The sequence below is a fragment of the Sebastes umbrosus genome, chromosome 8, assembly GCF_015220745.1.
Source record: "Sebastes umbrosus isolate fSebUmb1 chromosome 8, fSebUmb1.pri, whole genome shotgun sequence".
Classification (NCBI taxonomy): domain Eukaryota; kingdom Metazoa; phylum Chordata; class Actinopteri; order Perciformes; family Sebastidae; genus Sebastes; species Sebastes umbrosus.
The window spans coordinates 32,029,591-32,042,021 of record NC_051276.1 but is presented as its reverse complement, the minus strand read 5'-3'; the positions used below and the strand labels follow the sequence as shown (position 1 = coordinate 32,042,021).

Below are 12,431 nucleotides of genomic sequence, written 5' to 3'. Positions count from 1 at the left end.
GATCAGGGGCGGAAATACACCACATCTGAGGAGAAGTTAACGCCTATTACTCTTTTATATTTTCACCTTTTTTTAATAGTATAATATCCTTGTTTTAGCGGCTTGTCTGTTTCGGTGTAATGTGAGTGCGATGAAAAAAATCCCTGTGTGTGTCTACGTGGATGACACAAAGCTGATTCTGATAATTATACTTGGTGGTGAAACCTTTAAAGTGCCCGTTCAGATAGATGGTTTTTAAAAGCAGTTTTATCCTGGTGAACCTCTACTTCATACTCTACAGAAGCAAAATGTATTCATTTATTAATTGTGCAGTGAGAGGTCTTTGCTTCAGCTCTTGAGTGGTGAGTTGTTAAATTCAACAAAAATGAAGCAGTCGCTTTTTTTGTGTGTTTTTAAAGCAGGGGCGGAGATGAGGGTCACCCTTGAAAAGTTGGTTGTTTCAAGACTTCAGTGCAGCTAATGGTGATATTGTTCTGCACCTGTAGCTCTGAACACGGTCTCTCTCTTGAGTTTAAGTTGGTTTTCAGGTTATAAGCTGGACTGCATGCGATGCGGACGTACCTGTGTGAGATGTTAGGACCTAAAGATGGTCTGGAAACGTGCAGTTTCTTCAAAGATGAGCTCCTTCAGTGTCTCTTTGGGTAGGTCATCCAGCTCCATGTCAAACTTGAATGGGGCCTCAGCGACAGGCTACACAGAAAGGCAGAGAGGACGATGTTAGAGACTTCTGGTGTTGATCCCACTGAGCAATCTACGACAGAGCAGCTACATCTAATTCCCCATGTTTAAATTATGTTCACCATCATTCAGTTATGTGGATATATTTAAGGTTTAAACGCATAATATGTCATTTTCTGCCACTAGGGGTCTTTCAATCAAAACAATAACAAAAGACAGAGTTTGGTGACGTCGTGAAGAAGTGTGGGATCATGGGAGTTGTTGTCTTCACCACTATTGCCGTGAGCTTCTTCCTTCAGTGTTCATCATTCAGGCGTTTTTACCGCAGAGGTCTCCTCCTCTCCAAAACAAACGGACCGGGTGATTAAAACCGGTAAAAACACTGAATAAAGCAGTTTTTACGTTAAAAATCAGTGCTTCTCCGATGCTGTTCGGCGGACACAGGACGTCTGGAGGGGCTGCGAGTCGAGCTGCCGCTAACGTTTGTTGCTCAGCTATTTCTCTGATAACTTCAGATCCAGACGTCCGATGACTAAAATCCTTCATCCGGTTGAAATATATCGTTATTTAGTTTAGATTGTAACGCACACGTTACCTTGATTAAAATTAATGATTCCTCTGGGTTTGAACATTGTTGGAAACATTTGGGATAATATAAGTACACAACTCAACAAAATATATAACATAATTCTTGTCGTTTTTAGACATTTAAAAGTTACATAACAGGAACAGATAACTCCAAAAATGACGTCTTGATTAACATAAGATTACGTATCCTCATTCCAAACAGGCCCATGTAGCACAATCTGACATCTAACAGCCCCAGACGAGTGTCTCACCTCATCTGTGGGGTCGTAATACTGCTCCAGGTAAGGGTGTGCCAGGGCCTCCTCCACCTCGATCCTCTTGTGGGGGTTAAAGGTCAACATCTTGTCCAACAGGTCCAGAGCTGCAGCACAAGGAGGAGAACATTTAACAGGATTCTGAAACAATAATGAGCACTCCTGCCCACTAGAGGGCACCGTCACTCCCTACATGCTGTCTAGATTATGAGACTCACTTTTTTGATTTTACACATTTTATAAGGCATTACTGAGCTGTGCGGGACTAATTGTTTGAGCTGTTGCACGTTTAAAATCTTAATATAATCTAGTTTTGTACCCTGAAGTCACAATGGAACTGGACAGGTTACATCTAATCTACTCCTCTAGTTTCCCACCCCCAAACATTGCCACTTCTTTTGCTTGACTGCTGCCTGTGGTGGTGGGTAAATGTTTTGTTCCTGTAATCATGTTAGTCGATGAAGAGTTTGTCCTGGCTCTGACCTTTGGGATCAGCGTTGGGGAAGAGGCGGTTCCACGGCACTTTGCAGCGCAAAGGCAGCGACAACAGGTAGTTCCTAGCCTTAATGTTGATGATGCAGTTGAGATCCTCCTGAGAGGGAGAACCCAGGATCCCTGAAGGACAAATACAAGATTATAGAGAAGAATTACTTCTAGAGTCTTTTTAAAAACAGCTTGAACAAGTGCACAACTCTACTACAACTAATTTACACATCCCCTGTTAACGTAACCATCTGAAGGCACAACAAAATGACAGATGGGAGAATCAGTATGTGGTCTAGCACCAAAAAGTACAACTTTATAAATGAATATTAACAGCTACAGTATCAGTGGACCGGTGTCAGAGGGTGTGAAAGTTTAGTTCAACTCTAAAGTTGTCAAATCTTTTATGCAGACTGAACCAACACTGCATTCGGCAACAGATTCACATTTGACTTAAAGGAAAACATGAAGTTATTAAAATATGCTACAGTACGATCAACATGATATACTTATTATAAATATATAATCAAGAGAGAGAGAGAGAGAGAGAGACTAAAGAGAGAGAGACTAAAAAGAGAGAGAGAGACTAAAAAGAGAGAGAGACTGAAGAGAGAGAGACTAAAAAGAGAGAGAGAGACTAGAAAGAGAGAGAGAGAGAGACTACAGCAGAGAGAGAGAGAGACTAGAGAGAGAGAGAGAGAGAGACTAGAGAGAGAGGGAGAGACTAAAGAGAGAAAGAGAGAAAGATAGAGAGAGAGACTAAAGAGAGAAAGATAGAGAGAGAGACTAAAGAGAGAAAGATAGAGAGAGAAAAACAAGCTAGATGTCAAACTAGCAATTTTTAACACCCAAAAAAACAACTAATTATTTTATTTTTAAACTATTTTTTTTTGTTTTTTTGGATTTGTCGATAGTTTAAACGACAATATCGCAGCACCACATCAATCCTAAAAACACTGCACATAAAGAGAATTATTACCCAAAATGTGGTTAAGCTGATCCAAGTAGTGCTTCCCAGGAAAGATTGGCCTGTTGGACAACATCTCAGCCAGGATGCAACCCACTGACCAGATGTCTATGGACTTAGTGTAGCCCTGAGATTAAAGGGGCACAAAGACACAGTCATGACTACAGCACATTTAAAGTCAATAATCAATAGGTGGACATGCATAGCATTAACATAGCATGAATGAAAACAGCATTAAGTCTTGTTGGGCCCAATAAGAATAAAGGCCTTAATTACTAGAGCTTCATTCTTCTGACCATCTGCAGGATTCAGAAAGACAAATTTAAGATTTAAAAAAAAATATATAGAAAAAGCTCATATTGCACCTGCAGAGTCAATATGCTTTACCAACATATTTAACTTTATAAAATAAAATGCACGATGGAGGTTTTAACTTAATTATACAATAATTTGTGCAATAATTAAACTGTGCAATACTCATTAATACTGCATTTATACTGTACATTTCAAGAAGTATTCTTATTTAACTCTTATTTATAGTATTCTTGCATTTATATTTAATAACACTTAATAGATCCCACTCTTTATTTCTTATTTTTATTATTTATTCATATTACTATACATATATTGTGTTATATTTTGTAGCATTATGTACATCATTTACATTCTCCTTTATTTCTATTCTTCTTATATTTCTTATGCTTATATACAGTATAAGAGTAATTGTAACGAGGATCAGTAAAAGTAACCACAAACAGATCATATTTTCAGGTGTCCTAGCAAAACAAACAAAGAAACTAAAAAAACAAACAAACATTCACTCATTCTTTTACCCCCCCGACTGTCAACATGTTTACGGCAGGTGAGGACGCTCACCTTGGAGTTGAGCATGATCTCAGGTGCTCGGTACCAACGAGTGGCTACGTACTCTGTTAGGAACCCGGTGTGATCGTGGTCGGGATCGGCCACACGAGCCAAACCAAAATCACAGATCTGCAAAGAGACGAGAGACAAGGCGATGAATGACGGCAACATTAGAAGATGCCAGCTGGATGTCATAAATCAATCAACAGGTTGGAAAACATGTTCAGTACGAGAGTATTAAATACTTGACAAAATAAAAAATAAAAAATTTGTAATTAGTTATTTGAATCGATTGACGGCCCTAGCTAATATTGATCTTTATGGAGGAATCAGTTTTCAGTGTTTCACTGCCAGCAGTCAGACCATCATGGGACACTAAAAACAATGAAATTTAGGCTTAAGAGGCCAAATTCTGTAATGTTTGGCATGAAAATCGTCAACCAATCTTAAATATGAAACAAAATATGGATGATCAGTGACTGAAAATAAGCCCAATGATAAACATTTGTGTCAAGATGTTTAAATAACAGAAAGGAAAGGAAATTTAACAATGATATATACAGATATAATAAAAAAAGAAAAGAAAAGGAGCCCAATGTAATTCACGGCTGTCCTCGACCAAAGAAATAGTTAGTCGACTAACACCTATACGACTTTGTTCACTAAATCGCTAAGTTACTTTAATTGACAGATCTGTAAAACTGAGTTTCTCCACAAAGAATCACACAAAAGCACCACTTTAAATCTTGTTTACCAGAGATGTGTTCATAAGTTTCTTAGAAATAAGTCATTCAGCATGAAAAAATCTTAGTGGACTAAGACCAAAACGAGTGATTAGTCGACTAATTGACTACGAAGGGGCAGCCCGATGTCATTTCCCTTTGAGACGCTACCTTGAGATCACAGGTGGTGTTGAGCAGAAGGTTGGAGGGCTTCAGGTCGCGGTGCAGGACGTTGGCAGAGTGGATGTACTTGAGCCCTCGTAGGATCTGGTAGAGGAAGTAGCAGATGTGGTCGTTGCTCAGGTGTTGAGTCTTCAGGAGCTTGTACAGGTCCGTCTCCATGAGGTCCTGGACAATGTATCTGCACGATGCCAGGTTAAAGAACTTCTACTTTAATGTTGTGGGAAAAGAAATTTTAAAACTTTGTCCTGTTCATATATGAGTCAGAGGTCGTGTTAACCAAATATTTTCTGTCAATGATTTTTTTTAACAATGATGGAAAAATCTGAAGGCCGTCCATCAGTTTTGAGGACTGGAGGAGGACTTGGAGCAGACTTGGAGGACTTGGAGACCCGAATGGTCACAGAGCGGTGCCGATGCAGCTGCGCCGCTGGTGCACAACGAACGCACGCTGCGGGATTTCCTCCCGGTGAAGCGTTGTCTGTCTGAGGAAAAGACTACGGAAAAAAATAATTCAGTTGCTTCTGTGTGTTGACATGAAAAGAGACCGCGCAGTGTCATGTCTCTGTTCATCTTTTCTCTACATGTCCTTATAAATGCATAACCTATAAACTTGTTCTGTATATTAATTATTAAAACAAACACACACAGCGAGTGCCGCCACCAGTGTGTGCAGCTGTGAGTCAGTCTTCAGTCCAATACTCTAAATTTATTGTAAAAAGATAGGGCTGTGTATGAATACTGGATTATTTTGCAGCACGCAGAACGGACAGAGAAAGCGGACCGTGAGGAGATATTCGCTGTATTTGACATAAAACTGTTTTAGATTAGAATCACAGACTCTGCTTTAAATAAATAGGCTTACCGGAATGTACTATTGTCATTAAAAAATGAAAATGAAAATGAAAATGACCGGTAATAATAGATTATGCAGTAATTTTTAAAACCCTGTCCGTCAAATTGACGCACAATGAGAGTCTAATGCAACCACTCATATGAGTCACATTTTTATTCCCATCTGGACCACATTGTTATGTACTACAAAATAAGATCTCTAGATATCCAACATGGGCAATCAACCAACATTATGCTTACCCCTTAAGTACAACAAAGTCCACGTTTTTTTTACTGCCCAGGCCGAGTATCCAAAATACATTTAAGTTTTACTACCACACTCAAATAAAGAATGAAAATGAAAAACCTTGCATCTTTTAGCTCAGACATTTATCCTTATTTTGTTGTTCCTGCAGGCTGGCATAGCCACAAAGAGACATCCAAGCTGCTGACTTGATTACTACTTTGGGCAACCTCTCAATTCAGTGAAATCTCAAAGTAGCTAAGGTAGTTAAATGGTGGTTAAATGAGCTGATGCTCTTGCAGCTTCAACGTACTGAAACCCATGTTTGGTATTACTAATAACTAGGTGACAGAGAGCTCATTTCTGTGGAAGGAGAGGATCTTTCATCTGGAAGGTTTCATTGTTTTTTTTTGTGGGGGTGAAAGCTCATCTGATCTGGAGAGCAGGAAGCAGCGAGCTAAGTAGCTGCAGACTGTTCTTTTAGGTAAAATATTAAGTGTAAAACTACACACTCTGTGTTATGAAACTGACAGTAACTACGCACCAGACCAGTTTGCTAGAGTTGCTGCTGGGCTACACTGAAGAGCGTCTATGCCAAGTATACAGCGACAGGTGGCTATTATGTAATAAAATACAACAGAAAACCTCTATTCAACCACAAATGCTGGTAACTTCACACACAAAGAAGCAATTTTAAATAAATATATTAGCACAAAAATCTAATAGCAAACATGCTATTAACAATGCAAGAAAACAAGTATTAATGCCATTAACCTGTAGTCCGCAGATTAAACTGCAGACGCATAACATCCATTAGAACATGTCTAAATCATGAGAGGTGCGTGTTAAAAGGATACACGTCTTTCATCAGGTCGATGGTCGGTGTGCGGATGATGTCGTTGATGCCGATGATGTTCTCATGTTTGAAGCGCAGAAGGATTTTGATCTCTCTCAGGGTGCGTTGGCAGTACGTCTGGTGCTCGAAAGGGCTGATCTTCTTAATGGCCACACGGGTCTTGTTGTCCCGGTCATAGGCAGAGCTGCATTATTCAAAATAAAACACACACACAAAAAACAACAATTAGACACCAGTGTTGAAAAGGCTAAACACTGTTTTAAATTCCTGTTTTGTATATTCTGTACAGACTCTTCTGTGCAGCTGAAGCCATCTTACTGATAAACACAATCCTTGCTGCAGAAAATGGCATTGTTATCTCTTTCTATCTTTTTTTTTTTAAGATAAAAAAGTTGAAATTCTCTGATTAAATGTGATTAAATGTGAATATTTTCTGGTTTCTTTACTCCTCTATGACAATAAACTGATTATCTTTGAGTTGTGGACAAAACAAGACATTTGAGGACGTCATCTTGGGCTTTGGGAAACACTGATCGACATTTTATAGACCAAACAACTGATCGATTAATCGAGAAAATGATCGACAGATTAATCGACAATGAAAATACTTGTTACTTGCAGCCCAGACTGCTTACAGCCTGTGATGCAGTAACAACAAAAAGGTACAGAAAACGTTACTGAGCTTGATATTTTGGAGAGTTACTGGTTCATACAAACTCCAGTAAGCACCCTCATCCTGTCAACATTATTACCCTTTGAAATATTTTAAATGATCCACTGACACGAAGGAACAGAAATATTAACTCATATATTGCTGTGCACGTCACGTTTTATTGAGCAGCAGCAGTCAGACGCCAAGCTCGGTGACAAATGCTGCTTCCTTCCTGTGGTTTGCATGTGGAAAGCTTTTAATGTGAAGTAGTAACAGCAGGAAATGTTCAGGTTGGCGTCAAGGTTATAATAGTTTATTAGTTTTTCTTTTAGTTTTGATTTTTTTCAGGTTAATTTTAGTTTCATTTTAATTACTTTCAGATTGTGTTTGTTAGTTTTAATTTAGTTTCAGTTTTTCAGAAATGTTTTTATATATTTAGTTTTAGTTTGTTTTTGTTAGGGTCAACTATAATGTCTCAGAAGTATGTAGCTTCATATACATACAAAATACATGGTTGGAAAACTGTGTAGGAATGGCGCATAATGTTTAATCTTCCCGCTACTTTAGTGAAGCAATTGCAGCATAGCGCCGTCTCCTGGAAGGTCAAGTCTGTTACATTTCTGTGGTTCAATGTCACGAGAGGTGACACAAATTCAGGCCGTTTTTGGTTGTGATATATTAAACCTAAAAAACTGAAATTAATTTACGTTCATTTCTATTTTATTTTAATATATATATTTTTATATAATATTTTTAACCAGGCAATATCTTCTCAGATTAGTTTTTCTTAAAAGGATATAGTTTTAATCTAGTTTCAGTTTGCTAAAAATATTTTACACTTCTTTCTTTTCAGTTTCAGTTTCAGTTGACTAAAATAACCCTGGTTTGCATTAGCAGTATCTTAACAAAGCAAATCCCCCTCTGATACAGTGTGGAGCAGAAAACAATGAGGCTGCTGCAGTATCTGTTAGATAAAAGCAAGAACAGGGATGTAGGAACAGAACATTTTACTCCACACAAGAGCTACTGAAGTACTGATACCTGCACATCTAGCACAATGACACACAGCTCAGTTGCTACCAAGCTGGTCCATATTACTGCAGGTCAGCTGAGAGGATGCAGTGACGCTGCATATGATCACGTCATGCGTTAAAGAAATTAGTGCTGTAATAACGAATTTGTGTTAATGCGTTAAATGTGACATCCCTAATATAATTATGTGTATAATTCATCACTAAATCCTCATGAGGAATCCACTTTCAAGCAAAAAAGTTTATTTTTGAATTTTCATAAATTATATAATTTCTAGTATATAGTAAATATCTAAGATTTTATGACATGTCATCAAGTTTTATCACATATTTTCTATTCTTTTGAAACAATTTATACGTATGCTCAGACAAAGAGACAATAAAGTATTTAAACTCAATTAATTGCAGATATTCTTTACCCATATTCAGTACTCAATAACGCCTGTGATGTGATAATTCCTCTTGTTCAGTGGGTATGAATGCTGGTATGAATGGCATCTTAAAATTCCAATAACATATACAGGAAATGATAAAGCATGTTTGCATGTATGGGATTCCTGAGTCTGGCAGATGTCTCACTAAAGCCAGATCCAGAGAAGTTAATGCACACAGATTAGGAGGTATGAGCCTTTCACATCACGCATACTGCACAACAGACCAGAGGTGGTTTACTCAATCCAATGAGAGTGGTGTCAACTATACTGCTACAAGAGTAAATGGAAAGGTTTTACTTATTATGCAAACAAGTGTTTGATTAAAAAAAAAAAAATTACAACAATATCCAAACTGGAAAAAACACATTCATCTTATCAAGATAAAGGGCACTACGGCACTTGAACAGACATAAAACTCCTGTTTGTGAACAGAAAGAAAGCCAACATGCCCTTTGGCATAAACAGATAATTGTGGTGTAAACTGAGCTACGTATATTTTGCCTGCAGGCCCTTTCTTGTCGGGATGATGCTCACCATTTACTAAGTTGAGTCAACAAGTATTAACATGTTCAATGATCCCCGAGGTCTTTTGGGAGCATTGGATTTTTGTTTACTCTGCTTGCTTTTAATTGTTTTCTGTTGAGCCACTGTGCTGAAACAGCAGTTTTATAGCAGCTGGCAGGTCCAGGTGTGTGTTAGGAGTGTGAAAGTGATGATAAATGTATTCTAGTGCAAAACTCTGTTGTCCAAATTAATGATTCCAAGTAAAATGCAATAAAAACTCACAAAGAGAGTTACTGTTTTACACGTGTAATAAAACATATGACTGATTGTCTTGAGTGTGTCGACATTCAGCAGATTAATTGTTCAATTCCGCTCTAAAATCTTGGCAGTGCCTGTGGTGAGACGCCTCCTCCGCACCAGTCCAGGTACAGACATGTCCACTGGTGAATTGCTGGCTCTTTTCACTGGCTTAATGGCCGTCTCAACTTCCCCACGCTCACTTAGCCTGAGATATTTTGAATTCCCACAAACCTGCTGGATGCATGCCAACTCTAGCCGTCATCTCATTGTTCTTAAAGGGCGGGTCCATTATTTGAGTTTTTTGAGGTTTTTATATCATTGGTGTTCCTTATGTATTCAAATTCAAACATTAAAATGTTGGTCAAAGAACATATGTTTTAGCGTCAAAATGCTATTTTCCGAAGCACTTCTAATAACTTTTTCCCACGTGACCTGACGTAGGTTTCTGCTACTCTGCTACATATACAGTATACACACCCTTATAGTCAACTACAGTAACTTAGATGACGGTCGGCACGCTCCCAAGTTTGGAGAAACAGGAGTACCAGTACGCGGACGCCACGTTAGTTCAGAGTCAAAAGTCACACAATAAACAAACTAACCGATCAAGGCAGGGTCAGACCAGCAACTCCCGTGTTCTGGTAAAATTACTGTTTTTGTCAATGGAGTCTGGTGGCTTTGAAGGTATGCCTTCAGTTCCCCGTCAAAAAGGGCTGTCCGATGGCAAGTTAAAGCGGTAAAAATATTCTAAATATAGCGTACAGTTAAACTGATAGATTTTTTTTTTGCTAAAATATGTTTTCTGCTGCTCCCATCCACAGCCACTTTACCTCACTGTCAGAAAGCCCGTTTCCGACAGTAACTGAAGCCGTTATAACGCCGTCTTCAAGACCAGACCAGACTCAATCCGCGAAACAGTAATTTTACCTCGTAGTACGTGGGAGTATATACATACTGCTCCTATTTTTATACTTCCTTCTATTTAAATGGTTCATATTTTGTTACACTTTGTTTAACTCTTTTTTACTGTGTTAGCTGATGCATCTTGTTTTTGTGCAGTCTCCCCTTTGCTGCTGTACACTGAACATTTCCCCACTGCGGGACTAATAAAGGAATATCTTATCTTATACAACCCCACTTCAAAAAATCTGAAATAACCTTATCAGTTATTTCCAAACTTTACACTGCTAACTTTGTTTCAGCTAGTGTTAGCGTTCACATTGTTCATAACCTTATTAATTAGCTTACTTTGGAAACCTACGTCACTGCTTTTGGACGGCTGAGTGGGCGTTTTCCGCCCTTCAAAATCAATAAAATGGGAATAAAAAGATGTCTGGGTGCTGTGACTAATACATGTATATCCTTTTTAGTCATTTTTAGGGTTACATGAAAGTATTGCGTTCTTGATAATTAAAGAACATCGAGGTTTTAATGTAATAACAGAAATTCAGTCCGACTAATTTGTAGTCTGTCCCAAAGAATGACAATTTATATAATAGTCTGGTGTTGCGAAAACTGGCCAGACATCTTGAGTGCCCAGGAACTGACACACCAAAAACCAAGTCCAAACTCACCACCTACTGCCAAGAAATGCAAATGACTGCTTCCAGCTTCCAAGATTTTCTGGATTTCTAAGTCATCTGCTGTCAAACTGTTGCAAGTTGCTGCCATTTGGAGCCGTTACGAAACCGAAATTGCCCAACAGAGCTGTACCTTCAGGATAACTAATTGAGAAAACCACAAGTTCATATTGAGCTCCTTCATTTACATCTACAGCCAAGAGTGATTTTATGTCTGCACATTACAAACAACAGAGAGAGATGACTGAAAAACACCCACGTCGTATGACAAAATAAGAAAATGAGTTGCTATAGTGATGGGGGTGTAGGGACTGAAATGTAAACACAAGTGTGCCAGCCTTCTGCGAGGGAAATATGAGTGACCTTCCTTTCCACTTGTGTGAGAGGAATGTGTGTGTGTGTGTGGGAGGAAATAGCTCTCCATGTTAACTGTTCTACACCAGCAGATACAATCGTCATGCACAGAGAAGCAGGCAGCTACAAGACTTATTCATCAAAGCTCAGATGTGATCCAGGGCAGAGCCAGTTTGGCACAGACACGTCTTCAGATTGTTTTTAGAGCAGTCAATGGTACAGTATACAGTAGCCTCCACCCATTTTTGACACAGCATAACATTTTCTCATGCATTATGTAAACTCACAAGCCTAATACTACGTCATCTCCAAATGTATGCCAAAATTAAATACATACATTTCTGCACAAGATAAAATGCATGCCTAATTTAGCTTGCATACACGGGGTTGTGCATATTTTAACTGCTTTAATTAAATAACTAGTAGGGGTCGGGGAAAAAACATCGTATCACCTATGTATCGCAATTTTTTTTTTTTTTTTTTACGATTTTGAATTAGACTTTTTAATGCCAGAATTGAATAGTGTGACGTCATATCCGTTCCGTATCTGTAAAAAACTAAAACAAACAGCAGTCGGCAGCAGCGAGCCGAAACAAGAAAGTAGAAAAAGGCGGCAGGTTTTACTATTTTATAAATTACACTAATAATCCTATAATCTTAAATAATGGACACGTTTTTTTATTATTATTTTTTTTTTTTTTTACTATTTTATAGATTAAACTAATAATCCTATAATCCTAAATAACAGACAAATTCTTTTTTTTTTTACTATTTTATAAATTAAATTTATAATCCTATTATTCTAAATAATAGACAAGTTTATTTATTTTTATTTTTTACACTATTTTATAAATTAAACTAATAATCCTATAATCCTAAATAATGGACAGATTAATGGATAATGAT

The 12,431-nt window shown here is 38.0% G+C and overlaps 1 protein-coding gene across 2 annotated transcripts in view; it reads right to left on the bottom strand.

Moving 5' to 3' along the window:
* The window catches only part of mapk1 (mitogen-activated protein kinase 1), a 35,031-nt gene that overhangs the window by 5,325 nt on the left and 17,275 nt on the right, over positions 1-12,431 (bottom strand). For both annotated transcript variants that reach the window (XM_037778827.1, XM_037778825.1), the window contains exons 2-8: positions 6,672-6,854; positions 4,728-4,917; positions 3,847-3,963; positions 2,983-3,097; positions 2,004-2,135; positions 1,518-1,627; positions 562-690 (exon numbers count right to left, since the gene is read on the bottom strand). In XM_037778827.1, the coding sequence (XP_037634755.1) occupies positions 574-690; positions 1,518-1,627; positions 2,004-2,135; positions 2,983-3,097; positions 3,847-3,963; positions 4,728-4,917; positions 6,672-6,854 (964 nt within the window). In that variant the 3' untranslated portion in view covers positions 562-573. The remainder of the gene's footprint in view (positions 1-561; positions 691-1,517; positions 1,628-2,003; positions 2,136-2,982; positions 3,098-3,846; positions 3,964-4,727; positions 4,918-6,671; positions 6,855-12,431) is intronic.